Source organism: Paramormyrops kingsleyae, chromosome 23 (assembly GCF_048594095.1).
Source record: "Paramormyrops kingsleyae isolate MSU_618 chromosome 23, PKINGS_0.4, whole genome shotgun sequence".
In the NCBI taxonomy this organism is placed as follows: Eukaryota; Metazoa; Chordata; class Actinopteri; order Osteoglossiformes; family Mormyridae; genus Paramormyrops; species Paramormyrops kingsleyae.
Genome location: NC_132819.1, coordinates 13804471 through 13825620, shown reverse-complemented (window position 1 = coordinate 13825620; position 21150 = coordinate 13804471). Strand labels below are relative to the sequence as shown.

At 38.9% G+C, this 21150-nt stretch overlaps 1 protein-coding gene across 2 annotated transcripts in view; it reads left to right on the top strand.

Annotated features, from left to right (window-relative positions):
• The window catches only part of fam135b (family with sequence similarity 135 member B), a 42094-nt gene extending 31354 nt beyond the window's left edge, over positions 1–10740 (top strand). For both annotated transcript variants that reach the window (XM_023812063.2, XM_023812064.2), the window contains exons 10-20: positions 31–186; positions 291–364; positions 474–628; positions 848–2798; positions 3230–3396; positions 3575–3666; positions 3850–3947; positions 5620–5771; positions 5888–5998; positions 6187–6300; positions 7685–10740. In XM_023812063.2, the coding sequence (XP_023667831.1) occupies positions 31–186; positions 291–364; positions 474–628; positions 848–2798; positions 3230–3396; positions 3575–3666; positions 3850–3947; positions 5620–5771; positions 5888–5998; positions 6187–6300; positions 7685–7890 (3276 nt within the window). In that variant the 3' untranslated portion in view covers positions 7891–10740. The remainder of the gene's footprint in view (positions 1–30; positions 187–290; positions 365–473; positions 629–847; positions 2799–3229; positions 3397–3574; positions 3667–3849; positions 3948–5619; positions 5772–5887; positions 5999–6186; positions 6301–7684) is intronic.
• The last annotated feature ends 10410 nt before the right edge of the window (positions 10741–21150 follow it).

Genomic DNA, 21150 nt, shown 5'->3' with positions numbered 1-21150 from the left:
ATGACACCCATAAACCCTTTTCCTTGACAGCTGCAGACCTGCCACGAGAAGGTGGCGGAGCAGATCAGCCGAGATCTGATGCAGTTGTGCTCTCACCTTGCGGCGCTGTGGGCCCAGTTCCTGGAGACTGTGGTGCCACATGCTGATGTTCGCTCATTCTTGTCCCAGGAACACCACACATTACGGGTAAGCATAGAAAAATCACCTCTAGTGAAACATTCCTTCATGTTTTCTAGCTACGCATAAAAGGATTCCTATTCTCGGTGTACTTTTCTGCGTTCATAATCCAGGTGAGAAGATTCTCGGAGGCTTACTTCTTTACCGAGCATTCTAAAGAGTCCTCTTTAACGTTCCAGGAAGACTTGTAAGTTTCCTAACTTCCTAGCATAAATGATAGTTTTTTTGGCAAATCAGTTGATGAAAACTGAGAGAACAAGAAACAAAGAGAGATAACTGCTGATATCTCCGTGCAGAATCACAAGACATGGGCAGATAGCTGTTGAGACTCGAAACTCCGACTATCTGACCAGAATGCCCCCTCTGCCCGTTGAGTGCCTAGATATCGATGGAGACTGGAATAGCCTCCCTATCATCTTTGAAGACAGATATGTCGAGTCTCCTTGTCTGGGTCAGAATTTTGCTTTTTTTAACATTGATTTTGATAAAGTGCATAGATTATGGTATATACATAAATATTCCATATATAATTTTACTGTATTATGTATTTTTTACAATATACCGTGTTAACATTTTATCATCCATTGTTGCTGTTTCTGCTTGTGAACTTTCATGACATTGTCAGAAATGAATAGAATTAAATATGTTCAATTTTTATTTTCAAATTTAGATCACAAGGTAGACAAAGTCGCACCCAGTCCATCACATGTGCCAATCTCCTCTGTGTCTGGCCAGCAAGCTCTTTCCGATACCCCCACAACAGCTGCTGAACCCACCAGCCCTCCAGTGGAACATGACTCTCTTGCACCAGCAATAAACAAGGGCCAGCTCAACAGCAATGACCGTATAGACCCGTCTACATATGTTTCTTTGATAGCAAAGCAGAGACAAGGTAATGATAGCTGTGAAGAGGCTGACTCGTCTGCAGGCGAGCATGTCTCACACTGTGAGGAAACAGTTGCCTCGAGGCCTTGCACTACTGACGTGGAGGACGACTCAAGCAGAGGCCTGAAGTATATTGAAGTCAGGCCCAGCGATGAGGACCCTTATAGGGGAGATGCTGTACTAATCCTGGCATCAGCCAACAATGACAGCAAAAACCTCTCGCAAGTCTATGACTTACAGCAGGGTGACCATGGGAGCGGTATTTTAATAAAGATCCATGAAAACAATGATGGAGCAATTAGTGAGAAAGAGTGTGAAGGGTGTGTTTTGGACAGTGAAATGACACCCATGGCCACTTTAGAGACAAAGCGCAAGAGTGATGGTAATGAAGACCAGCTACTAACCTCTTCATCTACCTCAGAGACACCTCCTTCAGAGCCCTACACGACTCCACTGTTCTCTGCCGATTTACGGAGAGAGGACCTCCTTCAAGCAGGGAGAGCACACAGAAGGTGCAGCAGTGTTGGTTCAAAGGCTATGAAGAGGTCCTCCTCTGTCATCTCTGACTCAGGAATTGAGAGTGAGCCCAGCTCTATGGCATGTCCAGAAGTGCGCTCGCGGCCTCCCGACTTCTCCAGTGAGCGTGACATCCTGCAGCACCTTGTGCGCAGGCACACAGTCCACAGGAACTCCCTGGAGGGCTTCCAGACGGAAAGCAACACTAGCCTGCCCAGTGGCATCCAGGCCTCACTCACTTCCATTAGCTCCCTGCCTTATGAAGAAGAGCAGGATGTGGAACTCAGCAAACTGACTAAGTCTGTCTCAGCGCCCCAGATCAGCAGTCCTGAGGATAACGAAGAGGACCAGGAGCTGGCAAACCAGGACCTAGATGAAGAAAGTGAGGGTACTGGAAGCTATGATCGGGAAGAACCCGGTATCACAGAAGATGACAAACCTATTGAGTCTCCAGCTGAGAGTATTGATAATATCCTGAAGAATGAAAATACTTTCTTGAACAGGGGGCCGGTCACTATCCAGCAAGAAAATGCACCCTACATGGATAGCTATGATAGCTCAAAAGATTTTGATGATTCTGACAAGCCTGGCCTTAAAGAAAATCATTCAGACATTCTGGGAGTGGAATCCGTGCTGCGTGGAGTACCAGAAGTCTTGCTTTTTCAGCAGTTTCTCAAGGGGCATTGTACTGATGACACAGCATTCACCCAAATGTTTGGGAATTCAGAGGACACCCAAAGTAACAGTATGTTAAAACTGGAAGATCCATTGAGGTCAGTCCATGAAAAGTTTTTGCTAAATGATGACCAGAGTTTCCATCAAGATCAGCTGAATGAGACTGATAAAAAGGAGCGTAGTCAGCTAGGTGATGGTCTAAGTCAGCAGCCTGGCGTTGTGGCGGAGACCCCAGCTTGTCCTATCACTTCCAGGGCAAGTCGGATGGATTCCCAGACCGATGACAGTCAAGGCAAACCCTCCAAATTACCCACATCAAGCCTGGCATTTGTGAACAAGAAGGTGGTTGAGGTGGTAAACATGTCTGTGTCCTGCGCCCCCACATGCTTGCCCTTTTCCTCGGTCCTCCGGGACTCACCGTCCGTGGTGGGACTCTCAAACCGCCAGGCAAACTCCCCAATCACTCGGCAACCACTTGGTTCTTTTGGCCTCATCTTCTCGTCCTCTCTCTGTGCTGACGAGGAGACCAATGAGAGGATGCTCAAGTGAGTATGCGCTTAAAACAATCACCCCTGAATCAAGTAACACCCAGACCTTTTCTTTGGTACACTGCCTGACACTAAATATAAAGCAGATAACAATCTAGCAATAATATGTATGATGCTCATCATTGATGATTAGCTTTTTAACACTGCTGATCACACAGTGATATATGTAACATGTACTGATTGGCTGGCAGGCTAATGGATAGTGTTTGTTCAGGAACTGGCCATAATCCTCTGGTAAATTAAAAACATACTTCTTCGACTCCTTCGACTGCCACATTTGTGTCAAACAATGACCAGAACACTTCAATCTATTGATAATATTAGTATTTGATATGAGCTAAAACAACAACCGACAAACGGTGAGACTTTGAGATGACCATATTTTGGTGACCCATAGTTAACGTTCTGTGTTCTCAATGCCATTGTAGTTTCTATAAGGCCAAAGAGGAGCTGATGACCCAACTCAACTTCAACGCCACTCTGTACAGCGATCTTCCTCAGCTTGCCTCCGAGCTTCCCTATTTTGCCCCTGAGGAAGATGAGGAGGAGTTTGACGATGGGATCCATTTAGTGATTTGTGTCCATGGCCTAGATGGTCTGTATCACTTAGAGTGCAGGAAAATATGCTAGCAGCGAGAGAGTGAATTCTCTAATCATGCTAATGAAACATTTATTGCATGTAAATCAGTTTAAAAACTTAATTTGTTTGCGTTAACAATGCTTCTGTAAGTGCTACAGTAGCACTATTGACATTCCTGCTAAACTCTTGACAGGAAACAGTGCAGATTTACGCCTGGTGAAGACCTTCATTGAGTTAGGGCTGCCTGGATCCAGACTGGACTTCCTGATGTCTGAGCGAAACCAGGTAAGCAGGTGAAGGTCTTGTTTTCGGTAAATCATGAACTTATTCATTGCTGGATCCTAGCATCCATGCTTTCCACATGCACAGAATTCCAGTATAGTATTGATATCCCATCAACTGCGTCTTGGTAAAATGAAATATTTCCTGCAAAAGCATTTAATTTTCTCCATATATTTCTTCTACTAGACAGATACCTTCGCTGATTTTGACACGATGACGGACAGACTGCTGGATGAAATCATTCAGCATATTCAGCTCTATAACCTCACCATAGGCAGAATAAGGTCAGAAGGTCTTACAGATTCTTTTGGTGACCACATCAGATTGTGCAGAAAGCAGCACATATTTTTGGGTTTTCTTGGTCCAATATGTAACAGTTTAACAATTTGGTACAAGATTTTACAATGAATGTGGCAGGGGCGCAGGCAGGTGAGATTTCAGAAATGGTGTGGTGGGGGGGGGGAGCCAAACAATGAACAAAAGGTCTCAACTCTTAAGCTTCTCCAGCCACACTTGATGAAGCATTCGGCGAGATTTTGATTCAATAAACTGAACATTCTGAATGACACTGGCTGATATACATACAATGATGCAGTGCTGTTTGGTATGGAACTGCCAATCACCCAGAAACGGCCTATTGGACAGCATAGCATAAAAACAGATTTCTCTACAATTTGTTGCAAGTTTAACTTTACGTTTTTACTGAGCCCCAGTATACTGTAATGTTACATATTATGTGAGGACACATTAATAGATTATAGTTTTATTCTAGCAGACATAATTTAATGGTAGGTCAAACTTGGATGAAGTCTTTTTCTTATTTGCAGTAACATAAATCAACCTATCAGTGATATGGGAAAATTATATTGACAATTGCATCCAACATAGACTTGGTATAGATTAAGCCTATATAGAATTTACGTCTACTTGCATTGCTTGCTATTTGACAGAACACTGTGACAGATCTTTTTTTTCCGGATTGCTTTTCTTCTGTATTATAATATCGCTTTGGTCCGTGTGACCAAAACTGCATCCGGCACAATTCAAGGCAGCGTAGTTCTTAGCTTGTTCAGGACGCAAAACCCGCAACGGCGGAATACAATCTGAATGCCCAAATGCGGCAAGTATAGATGTTTTTGAATAAAATGCTTTAGAAAGTGACATCTGTGTTTGAATTATTATGCGGGCGCATGTGTGCAGACCCCGGGATCCACGCGTGTATGAGGGGACTCCTACCTGCAGCAAACACATGCTATAAAGAGTTCTTGATGGTCGACAGTTTGATGAGTTAAAACATCACGGTATCCAACTCTATTTAGGGAGGCTACTTATCAAAGTTTTGTTTGTTTTTTTTTTCACTCTCAAAAGTGTGTGTGTGTGTGGGGTGGTGGGGTTGGGGGCGGAGATCAGGATCTCTATATAACTCAATTTAACCATCTGCGCCCCTGGAATGTGGTTTTGTCTGCGGTGAATAACAAAAAGATTGACCCAGTAATTCCTTTTTTTTTTATTAACCACTAGGTGGCAGTCTTGACCTGCAGCAATTTAGTATAATTCAGCGCTAGATATAAGAAAATGTTACATTGAACTGCACATTTATACAATATTTACAGCCAATGCCTTAATTCAATTAAGTTTAATTCAATAATTTTTCAAAAAGCAATTCTTTTGATAGTTTTAGACAATTGAGTACAATTTACAATAGCTATAGTATTTTTGCAAAAATGCACACTGAATCTGGATTTCTGTGCTTCTAGAATCCAAAACATAAAAAAGAGTTTTACCGTGTTTTATTTCTTCGATAACTATTTCCGAACAAAGTGGGTGGAAGTTGTACTATATCGGTTGTCGCGGTTAAACAGACATGCACACAGTTACATTAACATGATAATATCAGAATTACAAGGAAAACTGTTAAATGTTATGTTGTGGTCATTTTGTTTTTGTTTTATTCAGTTTCATTGGACACTCCCTGGGTAACGTGATTATCCGGTCAGTGCTGACAAGGCCACGTTTTCGTTGCTACCTTTGCAAGCTTCACACTTTCCTATCACTGTCTGGCCCCCATCTGGGCACCTTATACAACAACAGCACACTGGTCAGCACCGGTAAGGCCAGTGACAGTGACCCTAGCATGTCTAGGGTGATACAGTGGCGACAATCATGTTCTCTAACTTCCCTCAGTTTGTATCCAGCTCTTTAAACTTCTTAAACTATCTTTAAGGTCTGTGGCTGATGCAGAAACTGAAGAAGTCTGGATCACTGCTGCAGCTGACGTTTAGAGATCACACAGATCCTCGGAAGACCTTCCTCTATCTGCTCAGCCAGAAGCCGGGTTAGAACAAGAACGATTTCCTTTCCAACTGCATCTTCCACGTCAGAAAATTTTCACACATGTGAATTGAACAGATTAGTTTTATGTCGCTTCAATTTTCCAAGATGATCAGAAAAATAACACATTTGAAGACTGGTGCACTGAGAAAGAGAGATAGTAGAGTATTGAATATCATTCTCCTGTTTCAGGTCTGCAGTATTTCAAGAACGTAGTGTTGGTGGCCTCACCCCAGGACCGCTACGTGCCCTTCCATTCCGCCCGCATAGAAATGTGCAGGACGGCTCTCAAAGACAGAACCACCGGTACTGCTTGCTGCATTCCTATTTAATACTATTGTTAACTGTTCTGTATACTATAAAACAGCTTTTAAACACTACTGGCCCTGTTTACACTCGGTTTTAAAATGCGACTTGGGTGAATGGATTGTGGACAGCACTAAATGCAAGTGCAAACGACCTGCAAGATGCATTGTGATCTGATCACTCAAGCTACTTGCAGAGGTGGTCTGGGACGCAGGTGTCCACATATGTTTTGTAGCGTAAATGCTAATGTGACCTGATGCGTCCCCAAGAAGGATTTCACAGAAACTGTGGGTGGGGCCATTTGGCCTTCTAAGTGACGTAGGCAGCAATGGAATCTGAACACGTTGTCAGCTGGATACCTTGGGAACGCATGGTAGACACGGGTGTAAACGGAGATGCGTCTCGGCCATGATCCGATCGGCCAAATGCATTTTAATACCAAATGTAAACAGGGCCATTGTTCTGATACTGGAAATCATACTATGGCAAAGGGCATCATATAATTGGAGGTTTTGCTTTATGTATTTTTTCTTTTTTTTTTTTACACACTTACAAACATACAACAAAATATCACATCAGTCCTAACTCAGGATCACTATATTTCAGTTCAATAACAGCAATAATAATAATTATTATTATTATTATTGTAATTATAATAATTACAATAAATGATAAAAGTAATTTGTTTGTATATCTGCATACATTACCATAGTAACCTGGTGCACTTCACTATTGCAGATATTGCAGATAGATATGCAACCTTAATCTCATTTTTTACAAACACAAATATATGACTTAATTCTTCTAACCACATTTTTAGTTTTGTTTTTATAAGCATTTCAAGTCTATGAATATGCTCAGGTGTATCTTGAAATAGGTCCTTGTAGGATTTTGAATACGTTGGACTTTCACTGCTCTAAGAACTGGAATACACCTACAAAGTGTGTACCTGGACGACATGAATGCCCATGATAAAGAACCTCGGTCTGCCATCACAGTTACTTCTTATGTAGTTCACTGCTGATTTATTTTCATACAAATCTCTTATGCTATAGAGTATAGACGGTTTGAAAAGAATACTTCAGCCGACTCAGGTGCTTCACACGAGAAGTATACTGTAACGTTCAAGTATTTAAATGGATTAAGAAATAAAAATTTCCAGTAAAGTATCACAAAGTAGGTGATATATTACACTCTGCTTTGAATTCCCGGCATTTGTCACTTTGCTGGAATGTTTCAAACTTTTGTCAAGGGCAAAGAGTTTCTGAAGCCTATGTTCATTTTCGTTCGAGATTATGTGCGCAGTACTCGGCTTCTGAGCCTCGGGGCTCCCTTAACCCTCCGAGAGACAGAATGGTGATTGGCCTGTTTGGTTCCTCTCTAGGTCCAGTGTACACGGAGATGATTAACAACCTGCTGCGCCCCCTGCTAGACGCTAAGGACTGCCGGCTCATCCGTCAGAACGTGTTCCACGCCCTGCCCAACACAGCCAACACCTTGATCGGCCGAGCTGCTCATATTGCCGTGCTGGACTCAGAGCTCTTCCTGGAGAAGTTCTTTCTAGTTGCCGGGCTCAGCTATTTTAAGTAACGTTCGTCTGTCCTTCGTTGTAAGATAAGAAAGGTAAGAGGTCACTGGAGATACAGAAGTCAGCTCCACTGTATAGTTATGTACATGTACTTTATTTTTTTGCCATTGATGCAAACAGAAAGTACTAACCCTAATCTCCCACAGATATGTACTTGAAGGATGACTTATGAAAGCTTTTAAAATAGTTCAGTATGCATCTCTCTGATTTATACGTTTTGTACATCATAAACATGCTTTAAAGCCTCCAGATTATAAGCAATCTGTGAAAATATCTTCTTGTAGAATAAGTGTTGGAAAAACTTTCCCTGAAAGGAAAAGAACGTTTAAGTGTGCTTGGCAAGCATTTGTTTTTCAAATCCTGTCTCAACGGGTGTGTGTGCGTGTGCGTGTGTTTTATGCTGTATTCTGTCATCTACACAACCAAGCCAAATAGATAAAATGACTCATACAAACTCTCACCTAACTCGTTACTGACACTTATTATTAACAAATTGTAAAGTATATGGTAATTGTACTGCATATTGTTACATATGTTTCTAATTAAAAAAACATCATTCCTAAATTTTTTAAGGCATTGCATTGCACACATACCATAATGTAAAAATCTGTAAAAATTTGTAATGTCATTAGTATTGTACAGGAAAATACATTGGTGTCCACGGTATGAGACTATTCTTATTGGTAATAATTCCATTATTGTTTTTTCTTTTTTCACTGGGGCATCAGCAGAATCGATATCACCATTTGCTGTGTCACCCTTTAGCAGAACAGCATTACCAGAAGAAGATTTTCTATTCCATTCACATGACTATTTTTCTCAGACATTTGTCTTTTTAAAGGAGGGTATAAAGTCTGGAGACAAACTGAGTCACAGTAGTTGCATTTATCTCCAGTGTCTTGTGTCGGTGCTCCAAGATGCATAATAAAATGAACAACTCAGTAATCGGCGCAGGATAGTTTCAGGGAGCCTCTATTACGAGGAACTGGCATACTGTAGCAATGAAGACCATTCTGATATAACAAGTTTACAGTTTTTTTACTGAAAGCTGTTGTGTTAATAACAAGGCACACCCAATAGCCTGTACATATGTAGAAGGACATATCATCCATCCATCAATCCAGACATCCATCTATTCACCCATGCACCTATCCATCCATTTTCTGTAACCACTTGTCCTGTTCAGGGTTGCGGGGGTCCAGAGCCTATCCTGGAGGCTATGGGCGCAAGGTTGGGAATAACCCAGGATGGGGTGCCAACCCATCACAGGGCACACTCACACACCATTCACTCACATAGGGCATATCATTTCTTAACCAAAACAATAACTGTATATGCGGCATATTTTGTTACATTTGCAGTGTTCTGTTTAGCTAGGATCGTTATGTTGGTTGTTACTGTCGCTTTAAGGTTTTAATGTCTAATTGTGTATCAGAATGTATGTTGGACATTTAGTTGAAAGTCATCACATCTCCCTGCCATCCTCGGATGTCGTGGAAGGTGACATGTCAAAGTGCTCTTTGTATTTACATCATTTCTTTTTGGTTTGCACTATCGCTGCATCGCAAGCAGTGTGTCAACATGATTGACTTTAATTAAATGGCTCCCATTGGGATTTAGAATCAGTTTCAAGCCACTTTTTCTCTGTGTAAGCAACCTTTTGACTGCAAGGCATCATGGATCATTTCACATCGATTGGCACTGAAGAGTTTCTTTTTTCTTTGTTTTCCTTCAAAGGGCGATTTGTTTGCCAAAATGCTACCACATTGCAAATGGAGGCTTATACCGTAGAGAAATCTGTAACAATCCCAGATAACGGAGACCTCCATTATTATGTAGATCGAATACAGTAGCAACTTTGGAAATACTCTTTGTGTTCTACATATTAATGCTGCGTCTTTTGTTATGTATTAGTATTGCATGATTTATATTCAAACAAGTATAGCTTTCAGACAGCATTTTCAAATTGCAGATTTTATTGTGTCTATATGTTGAATAGGATACCTTACATATCTTTTATGCACACACGCACGCACACACACACACACACACGGGCGCGCGCACACGCACGCACACATATATATAATTTTGCCACTTATCTGAGTTAAATTTAAATTTCATTGTCAGATCCTGTGAAGAATGTAATGTTCAGTGTTATTATTACATTTCAGTGTAAAACCAGACTTGATTTTGAATTCTTCATATTTTCCTCACAGTAAGTTATTGGTGCTGTTATCAAGAAGAGACTTACTGCACCTTCCAACTGCAACAGAGTTTTGTAATGAGAAACTATCACTCACTTGATGTTTTTAGAGTGGATCAAACAGCCATTCTGTGTGCCATGGATCAAATCCAGTCTTACTTCTATAATTCAGTAAACCTTTATCCAAATGCCAGCTTTGAAGATGTCAGCCATCAACTTCTTTTCACTGTTTTGCTTAACGCGGGTGTGGGCGTGTTAAAGTGTTTGTTTTAAATAGGCAGCTTGACTTGTTACAAAATGCAGTGTTTGTGAATTACAATATTATGTTAATTTTATTACCGTTTGTCTGCTATTAAGTATTGTACTGACATTTGACACGATCCTTAAATGTAAATTCAAAAATGAATGTAAAAAAAGTCTAAATTTTTTAATTCACTGTGAGATGTAACTGTATTTATTTTTTGCTGAAAATATGTTCCATCACTTTAGAAATTCATCTGTGCCAATATTATTATTCAACTATTTTTCTATGTTTGCTTACTGTATAAGTACCGGTTGTAACTTGTCTCCCATGTATAAAGATATATAAAGTATAACAGTAAGACCAATAATATAAATATATAAAAATAAACAGTATAATTCTCCTTTTCATTTGTGTGGATCATTAAACGGAACCACTTAACGCGGAATATAGATTGTACAGGATACTGCTTGATGGATTATCTGCCTCACTTACATGTTGCTTTGGACAGAAGTGTCTGCTATGTAAATAAATGTAAATCTATATAATTCTGCAGTATCAGTTTCAGGCAGTAATTCAATAAGATAATGTCCTGTTAATGAATAGTTCTCTTATTAACGAGAAATGCCCTAGCCATTTAATTTACACCATTGCTGGCCTTCTTGCCTTTATGTTTTCCAACTTGTATTCATCACCAAATGCGGAAGTAGATTCACACTAGTTAGTGTCTCACTAAGTGGAGGGCCTGTTTTTCAAGGTCTTAACTTGACAAGTAATGCTATGCAGCCTTTAGTGGAACAGAGAATAAGGCTGTATAAGTTTAATTCCGATCAGTGTGATGCGGCAATTCAACATTAATTGGCTCATGATGACGGATAATGACGAGTTAATTTTAATATTGATAGAAGTTCTAGGGGAAGTAATGTCAACTTGGGCACAGAAACGTGATACAAGGAGGTAGCAAAAGCAGATCTGGAATAATTGGTTTCTGACTTTTGGAATGGGTGGTGCTCGCGCTAAATATCCATCTTTCAATGAAATAGCTTATTTTCGTCAGGGTCTTGGGGTGGCCTGGAGTCAATCCCAGGTAACACAGGGCCCAAGGATGGGGTCCTCCCTGCTTGGGATATCTGCTTATCACATGGCACACACTTACGGTCAATACACAATCTATGCTAAATGTATGTCTCTGGGTTATGAGGACTAACCAGTGTGACACAAGGAGAACATGCAAATTCCACTCACCCAGAGCAGAGGTGATATTCGAACCTTGAAAGTTTGAGGCAACAGTGCTCACCAATGACACTCAAGTCACCCACTTGAATGAAACAGCAAAAAAAAGTGAAATGTAATTTAAGCATATAAAGTAGTAGTCAGATAGGACAGATAGTGAAGGTCCTTGTTCCATGGAGACTGAAACACATCATTTGTGACATAAAAAAGTGCACATTTCCTGTGATTACAGGACATACTCAAATCAAGAATATAACTGTCTATTGTCTATTTTTGGTTAAACTTGCAAACAACTTAAGAAGAATTACAGATACACACACACTTTTTACATACTACAATTACATACTCCCACAACCTTTTTATCTGGTTTCCTCTGAGGTCTGCCTTCCTCAAAGAGTGAAGAGTCACCCTGAGGTATTAAAAATGTCACTTAACATGGGGAATCAGACACGTGACGATGACCGGCGCACCATATAACCCAAATGGAAGACAGCCGAATTTGTACAAACCAAACACGGAACAATAATTTTTATTGTGCTTTCCTCATGCAAAGTAATATGCGCATTGTGTAATGAGAAATGCAGGGGCACATGATGCAAGATGGCATAAATGCTTTACATATTATTTATAACAATATACCAATTTATAACTTTATGAAGTGGTTCTGTTTTTTTTGTCCATTTTTATTGCCATTAAATCTATTATTTAAATTTCAATGAAAGAAAAATTCTGTTTATATTGGAAAATGGGCTTGTTGATCCCAAAGTGACACTTCAGAAACATTGTCGATAAAATGCATAGTCCATGGGACCTTTGAAGGAAACCCAATGCCACCCAAAAAAAGCCTCATTTTCTTTCTGACACAATGATGACATTGATGGTAATTTAGAATTGAACTCTAAATTATACATTTTAGGGAACATAACATGTTATATTGCTGAAATGTTTTTGAATTATTTTGCATAAAAATAGTTTTAAGTCAAGTTATTTTTCAATTTATTTAGTGTTGTATAAAAGACCTTCCTGGATGTAATTCTGTATTATGATTCATGAATTTGCGAATGTAAAGTTAACTTTGAATCTCATCAAAACATGTGCTCATTTTTTTCTTTATAAATGAATTATTCTTTTGCAATAAGCAGTAACAAACAAAAACAGATCTCCAGTGGTTTCACTTTTATCAGTCACTGAAAACCACTGTTGGAAATATGGGAAAATCAATAGTCATGGATTCATTCATTCCAACATATGCTTAGATTATCAGCAAAATGTATATCTGTACATGAACCAGTCACACAAGGCTGGAATCTGCAACTTTTTTCACTGTTAATTCAAATATTTACCAAACAGCTTGTATGATTTAGGATTTATTTACTGTAGATTAGGTCATCTAGGTAATCTAATCATTATTATATTGAAATACTAACATTGCTTAAATTATTTAAATCACTTTACTACACCTTTATTTATTGGCAAGTGCTTACTGGTGTGAGAATGAACATTACCTGTGAGTAAGTGACCTAAGTAAGAAATTTCACATTTATTCTGTCATGGACCATGTGCGCAGAACCTCCAGATAGGTGCTTACAATGATGAGTCCTCATCACATCTCTTCAGCACCTCCACCACCACAATTCTTTATGTGGAAATTCATGCTTTTATTCATATATTTTATTTCTTTAAAATGTTCTTCATAGAGACGGCTAAGAAGACACTATTTTACTGAAACTGTCCCCCAAGATCCTGACTTTACTTACCTTTGCCTCCACTTTTTAAAAGCTGTGTAGTCACCCACATATATGCATTTGTTATAAAGGGAAATTAATTCAAAGCTCTGTGACTCAGGACATCAGATCGGTTCTCTTCCCTGAACTGCTTTTAAAGGCAATGACCTTGACCACCCTTGAAAATTATCCATCATCACTTCTACCTCTCACAAAGTCATCTGTAAAAATCTGTTCTGTGAGGATCCCATTGAATTTACTCTCACCTGATGTACAAAAAACCCAGAGATGGCAGCAGATGCACTATGATCTTGACATGAATCTTTTTCCAGATTTCAGTCATTAAAAAATTTATTATTAAGTGTATCTTAATTTCATATGAGTGCAGATGTGAATATGCTCATTGGATAAATAGTGGCAAATCTATCAAAGTTAGGACAAATGAAAAAAAAGCACTAATATTCATAGACAAGTGTTTACTGGTGTGAGAATGAACATTACCTGTGAGTAAGTGATCTAAGTAAGAAATTTCACATTTATTCTGTCATGGACCATGTGCGCAGAACCTCCAGATACAATAGGTGCTTACAACTGAAGTATGACTAGTGAATGCTTCTTTATGTGAAAATTAATGGGTTTATTCATATACTCATGTATTTATTTATTTAAAAATGTTCTTCACTGAGACAGCTAAGAAGGCACTTTACTCAAACTGTCCCCCAAGATCCTGACTTTACTCACCTTTTTCCTCCACCTAGTAAAAGCTGTGTAGTCACCCATATATTAAACAACTAATAACTTTTTACTACTTTGATGTGTTTTTTGATGTGTGCTCATTTATGCTTTTAATTAATTCAGTCTCATGATGAAGAATCTCATCAGAGATATTAAATTCCTTTCAAACCTACTTATATTTTATTCCGTGATAAAGTATCTTCTACAAACTAAAATGCACTGTATCTGAACCCTTATGAGTGAATAGAAGATATGATGGTAGGAAAAAAAAATATTTGAACCAAAATATAAAAGAAAACACGCATGCTGTACCATTGATCCAACCTGTTCAATAAACATGTTTAGACCATGGACTAAATTCAGAAGCAGTGGTGGTGACTTCCTCGTTTAGCAAGTCTCGTTTAAAAATGTCTGTGATTTGGCTTTCATCATGTCATTATGAATATTGCAGCAGCTGAGGCCATTGCAATTCTCAGAAGCTTTTTGGATTCTGTTAGTCTTTTATGGTACTTAACAGAATATCCAGATGTATGAACTATTCATTAAACACCTTTGCTATAAGAGCATGTTATGACATGAGCAGGTCCTTCAGCTTAACACAGTCCTCTAATATCTCTGCAGTGCCCTTTGGTTTTCACTGGGCGCTTGCTTTCCTGCTACCAGCGTATTTGATGCCCATTTAAACCTTTATGACAAGAAATACTTTGGTATTTTGGTATTAGGGAGTCATTTCGTAGTAGCTGTAGTGTTCTGTTGATACAAAGGATTACTCAGTAATCTGTTTTGAAATGTAAATACAGAAAGTCACAAATATTATGCTGCTTCATTTATTTAATTTTTCCAGAAATACCATGTGTCATGCTGCTTTACCTACCACTTTATATATTATTGATGGGCTGTTATATATGTACCTGAAGAAATGTGTTCCTAAAAAGTTCACAGCAAAATTTGTCTTGACTGCGTGTCTGTCCTGGGTCTTATACTATATATGCATTTTTTTGCAATCTATCTTCATTTTTGTTTTTTTTTACCTGGTTGATTGAAGAGGGTAATTAAAATAACAGTAACATAACACAATAGCAATATTATGATTCAGCTGGCTGGCCTAATATTTGTGCTTAATTAATAATTAGCGGAACATGTGCCAAACACCCAGATAGAGCTTAAATTGATTTCTGGCCAATTTTGCTGTAGTCTTTTTGGATGAAAAATAGATTATTCTGCTGCAATTCTCTGCATTTAGAGCTACTAAATATAACTGCTTTAATATTTGTATCCACCTCCTGTAATATGTTTTACGACATGTGTGTGGTAACTGAGTTTTCCCAATAGACTGATGTCTGCAAGAAAAAAAAAAACAAAGAAAGGAAAACATTATTTGCAAATGTTTTCTGCCTGAGGACAGTTGGAGTGAAACACACTGGCTGCGCACATTTTATTTTCTTTCTTTCCCATACTGAGTAGGAAACGCAGCCAAATGACACTAAGCTTATGTGGTTTGCATCCAGTATATCACTGTTAATATGGTAGCAGGGAAGGATTTGGCATTCTGCCTTCAGTGAATCATACCAGCTGATAATTCACAAACAACAGGAATATGATTGCGAGAGATGCGATTCGCAGATACTTTCCTGCTCTGCTGCACAGCCTTACAGAGTATTTGCTGTTCCGGAGTGCTTGTTAAAAGGAGATGCAGCGTAGCCCAAATGCTTGCCTCTGGCAGAGCGGCCGTGATGGATTGTAGAGCACTGGTTTCCCTGAAAATTGCCCCACTGGGGGGAGGACTAATGACCACAAAGGGAAGGCTGATCTGAAGACTCTGTGAGACTGTGTTGACTAGAGGAACAGATTGGATACTGTCAAGGTCGTGTGCTCATTATGCAGTTTCGCTGAGAGTCTGCTCATGACTACATCTGATATTACCTTAGCTTGTTGTTTTTTTTATATATGAGCTATTGTATTGCTGATCACTGTGCTAGAAATGTTATTTGGGTGACTTAGAAATGTCACAGCAACGGCAGCTGATGTGTTTTGAGCCAAATGTCAATCCAGAATAATTTTTGACTAATACTATAATGAACAAAATCACAACAAACAAACAAGCCTTTAATGTGCATTAATATAAATTCTACAATCCTTCTGATTCTAAAATCATTCTATAATATTAATAAAAAGCTTATTAATAATTCTTATTGCATAAGAAGCACAAAATATTAAATCACATAAACGGAATATTTCATACAGTGTACAATTTTCTCATTTGAGCGTTTAACAAACATAATGCAATATTAAGTATTACTTCATAACTGTACAGAAAATCAAAAGAAGTAGGAACCAGTAATACTGTAGGTCCGGATCTTAAACTTTAGTTCATGGTTATTCATTCATTCATTCATTTATATGTTTGTTTAATTATTCATTTATTGTGAAGCAAAATGCACCTCTGCTCCAGCAGATGGCAGTAGTACAAATGCTAGCAGATCTGCTTCCTCAATGACAGACAGAAAAGGTCGTGTGGTGAAGTCGCCAAATGGCTCATAAGAGAACAAATGGAAACTTGCCCCTGACCTCTATTTGTTTTCCCATTTCCTTTAATCTATGACAACGTGACCAAGCCGTGAAATGTTCAAACAAATAACAATCCACTTGGTTCCATTAATAACAAATAATACTTTTTATGCATGCCATGCCTCTTTGGGGGAATTTCAGACATTATTCCCTGGAGTTTTATTCTCTGTAAAACTCTGCCAGTCAGCGAGCATGCACGGCTCACCCGCTGAAAAGGCTCCGATAAAATCTCTGTAATGGCATACAGGTCAGAAGCGCCTTGATTCCAAAAGGCCCTAATGAACCCTATGACTTCCACACATGCAGAGAGCAGAGACAGGGAGAGTATTGATTGTAAAGACATTTAACATTTACTGTAGCTAGGGGAGTTTAAATCCTAACAGACAAAATTAGTATGCTTTTCATCACTCGACATCAAAGCACAGAAACATGAAAGTCAAGTGTTGTTCATAGAAATATTAAAACTTGGAATAAACCAATAATAAATCCCTATTCCGTGAGGAAATACCCACAAATTAATCTTGTATGCAATGTAATGCTTTCAAAATGGCTCTACAAGGTGCTGCCATTCATGATCAAGCAAGTAAAGGGCGGCTAAACAGATGACATCATAACCGATAATCTCCCAGGAAAATGTTTTGGTTTCATACGGCAAGTTGCACATTGAAATGGGAAATATTTGGCAATTTTATACAGTGTCGGAAAGTACATTCCTGCTTAATTAAATGTGTAAACAATTTTTTTCCCAATTGCACACAAAAGGCATTATATAATCACCGATGTTGTTACAGATATTATAATACATACAATACATGTGTGAATGGATGTGTGTGTGTGTGTGTGTGGACCAAATGTTCCCCACTATGTAATAAAAACTTGTTATTTTGATGTTGTGGGGACCATTTTTCAGGTCCCCGTAAAGAACTGTGACTGCAATCAAAAAACTGAAAATGCCAAAAGTTTCTCCATGATTTAATCACAGGCAATAAGTTCAGGCTGTACAGGCAGAGTCCTCAGGATACTAACAAGATCCATTCCCTTAGTCTGGCCTTAAGCCCAATTTAAGTTGGAAAAATGATAATACAGCACATAATAATAATAATAATAATAATAATAGTGTTACAGTAATAACAAAAGTACCTACATACGGCACTGTCCTGTACCCTTGAGTTGATGAACTGCTGAAGCTGTATAATGTTTTCATCAGCATCACAAAGTAGTGCATGAGTTTGTTATTATTTTTTATATAATAGTCTGTTCGTGAGTATGAGTTGTCCCTAAGTTGGATGTTTTTCACCCAGAGCCTACATGTATATTTATCCTTTTTAATTAGCAGACCGTGTCACTGACACATGGCAGAGAAAGGGTGGAGTAGCAGCACTAGATGACATGAGATAAAATCACAATCCCGGAGGAATTTTACATGCAGTCTGAGCTCATCTTTAGTATGGGAGAACATGTGCGATGGTCCAGCGAGGTACGACTCTCTGCAGACCCTGTTGTTGCTGTAAGCTTGTTAGACTCCTGGGCTCTGGAAGTGTAAGCCTGAAAGGTAGGAACTCGAATTGCACGGTGGATGCAAAGCAAAGCAGTCTGTCAGAAGCAGAGGGGATAATGACATCTTGCAGATGCTGTGGTTCTGAACCCTTCTGACAGGATTACAGTGATGAGTGCGGAGCTTTACAGTATATCGAGACGGAGGAGAGGCCGGGTGATGCGGAGGGTAACGTTCTCGGGGTCTGCATAGCTGAAATGATCCCGTCGCACAGGTATACGCCCGATGGCTTCAGCTGGAGAATTAACGAAGAACGTCAGCCCATCAGTATGGAAATGGAGTTGTGTAGGAGGAGTACATGTGCCAGGATACATAACATTCATGTGCAATTATCTCGCTCACAAGGTTACATCTCTCATTTCCAAGGGGAAACATGGTTCTGCTTGTGCCGGAATTCACACTCCATTGGGTGACGGTGAGGGGGAGCGGAATAATAGGTCTCATTTTTAATAAGTGCAGCCAAAGTGTGTGGCCTTCTGTCCTCCCAAACTCCAATTCCTAGCTCTCTCTGTTGTAAATTCTAATTTCACCAGGGAATAACTCTATTTTTATACCATAGCCAGTTGCATGAATTCAATCTTCCTGCTTTGTAGTTTGTCCATAACTTTGATTTTAAAATGAAGGCATTTCTTAATTACTTTTTGGTTATGATTACGGGAGTTTCTGAGAGAAGTGAAGAGTGAAAGGCCACCTCCGATGTGTCATTCAGAAGCAGGACTTAGGTAGAGAGCGATAATGAGTCCGGGTTCTGAAGCACTGTGGCAGAGGTGGGTAATTCAGGTCCAGAGAGTAAAAGTCCAGACCAAAATTTTCTTTCAACCAATCAGTTGAGTCACAGACAAACAAAATCCCGGTCTGGACTTTTACTCTCTGGACCTGAATTACCCAACTCTGACTGTGGCAGGTGCGAAGCCAAATCCAAACGATCACTGGGACTTTAATTCCCCCCCAAGCATTACTTACCACTCCAAGGTTAACTGGCTATTTAAGAACAGTGGCGGCAAATGCAGCGCAGTGTGGCGCAGTCAAAGTACAAACATCACCAATTCAAATACCAGTAAACAGTAGCCTTAGCGTGTAATGTCATTACATTTCTTGTTACCCGTACACAGACTTGTAAAATTGATTATGACACAAATTATAAATTGTATGCAGAAATATGTCTCTTGGTTGCATTTTTCATCCAACCCTGACAGGAGAAAAATGAACTACGTTCCACCTGACTTTTATCTATTATTCATATCATGTATGCATCAGGAGATCTTAAGTTTTCATTTATACGGATGAAATATGAATGGAAACTGAGTCAGATGGACAAGAACACCCAGTTTATTTCCTGTTCTCAGGCCAGCTGGCTCATTATTAACATTTTCTTGTCCAGTTGGTTCAACAACTGCCAGTTAGGCACCATTAATGGGGACTTTAGCATGGGGCTAGAACTGTATAGCTATTATAATTGCAAAACCCACTACCGTTGTCTTCAGACCTTCCTACCTCACTCTGTCTCATTAAAACAGAGACCAGAACAGAGAATGTTACTGTTGTATAGGCAAATATGTGAAAAAAGATCTAGCAATAGCAGAAAAAATGGCTAGTTACGATAACAAAAAAATACTATTTTGCTATCTTACATATCTGTTGAAATTCTACAACAATGGCCTTTCATTGGTTATAGTGTTACATGAGACATTTAAGGGATTTTTACATTTACTGCAATAGTTGTAGCATGGAATAATCTATTCTAATCCTGAAAAATCATGCAAAGAGTCATTTTTCCCTGACTAGTCCTAAAAAATTCCACTTTTATATTAAATATGAACGTATTTTAGGACAGACAACGCAAATCTTGTAAAATATATTCATGCATATTATGAAAAATAACTAATACTCCAAAGATCTTACAAAGGGTGCTGTTTATCAGAAGCTTATTTATAAAAAACCACATTTGAGTGGGAGTGAGCTGTTAGTAATTACCAGCTAAGTAAACAAAAAAATCATTCATTTTGAGTAGTATTTGGTCACCGTTTGACAATGACACTTGTATGATGAGTGTTTTGCTTCCTTAGTAATGTTTTTTTGTGTGTGTGTCTTATCAGGAGCTGCTACACATCACAAGGAACATCGATCTGACCATGGATGTGGAGGAAGTCGACATGTCCAGAATCTAAATCCTGCAGCTGTATTTCTCTAGGAACATGAAGCCAGGATTTTCTGTATTATTGTTTACACATATGTTTACCAGGAAATATAGTTTTGCTTTCTTGGGTATTTATTCTGAAGCACCAGTCATTTTAATTGTGTGTTCATCTCCAGGCAAGAATGTCAAATATACAGTAATACTCTGTGATTAAATATATTAGCTTGTCAGCTAAAGCTTAAATGCACATTCACAGGGCTCTTAAGCAAATTTTTCATTCTGATAAAGCTGTGGCCTCTTTTGTAATACATGAGGGTCCCACTTCTTTTGGACCAAAAGCTCTTTGGACTAAAAAGGTTTTACATGATGGTCTCAAATGATAGTTATCAGCATAAATCTGAAGAGATGACATAATTTAATATGGTAAATCCATAGACATGGAGAAATCAACAGTATCAGTTTACTCCAACACACTGTCAATATAATCTTACAAGGCTGTGATTCATGATACAGTAAGTGATTTTTTTTTTTATAGAAATATAGCATATGTTGAGAAAGCTGCATGTTGAGATTAACATTAGCAGAAGACACTACTGTCTGTGTTCAGTATTGATAGAAATTGGAGTTCAGAACTGACTTTTACAAATGTTTGTATATTTTATGAAAGCGCAGAATAATTCAGTCATTTCTGTCAGATTCACCAGAGGGCAGGTGGGTTTTCAAAAACCTGGGACTGCCTCTTCCCGTCATCCCAGAAACACTGCGGGCGTTGCCGGCCAGATCATGAATGGCAGATTTCCCATAATGCACCTGCCTGTGATGACAGGTGTCCATCTAAATGTCAGGTGAGCATTGAATTAGCGCCA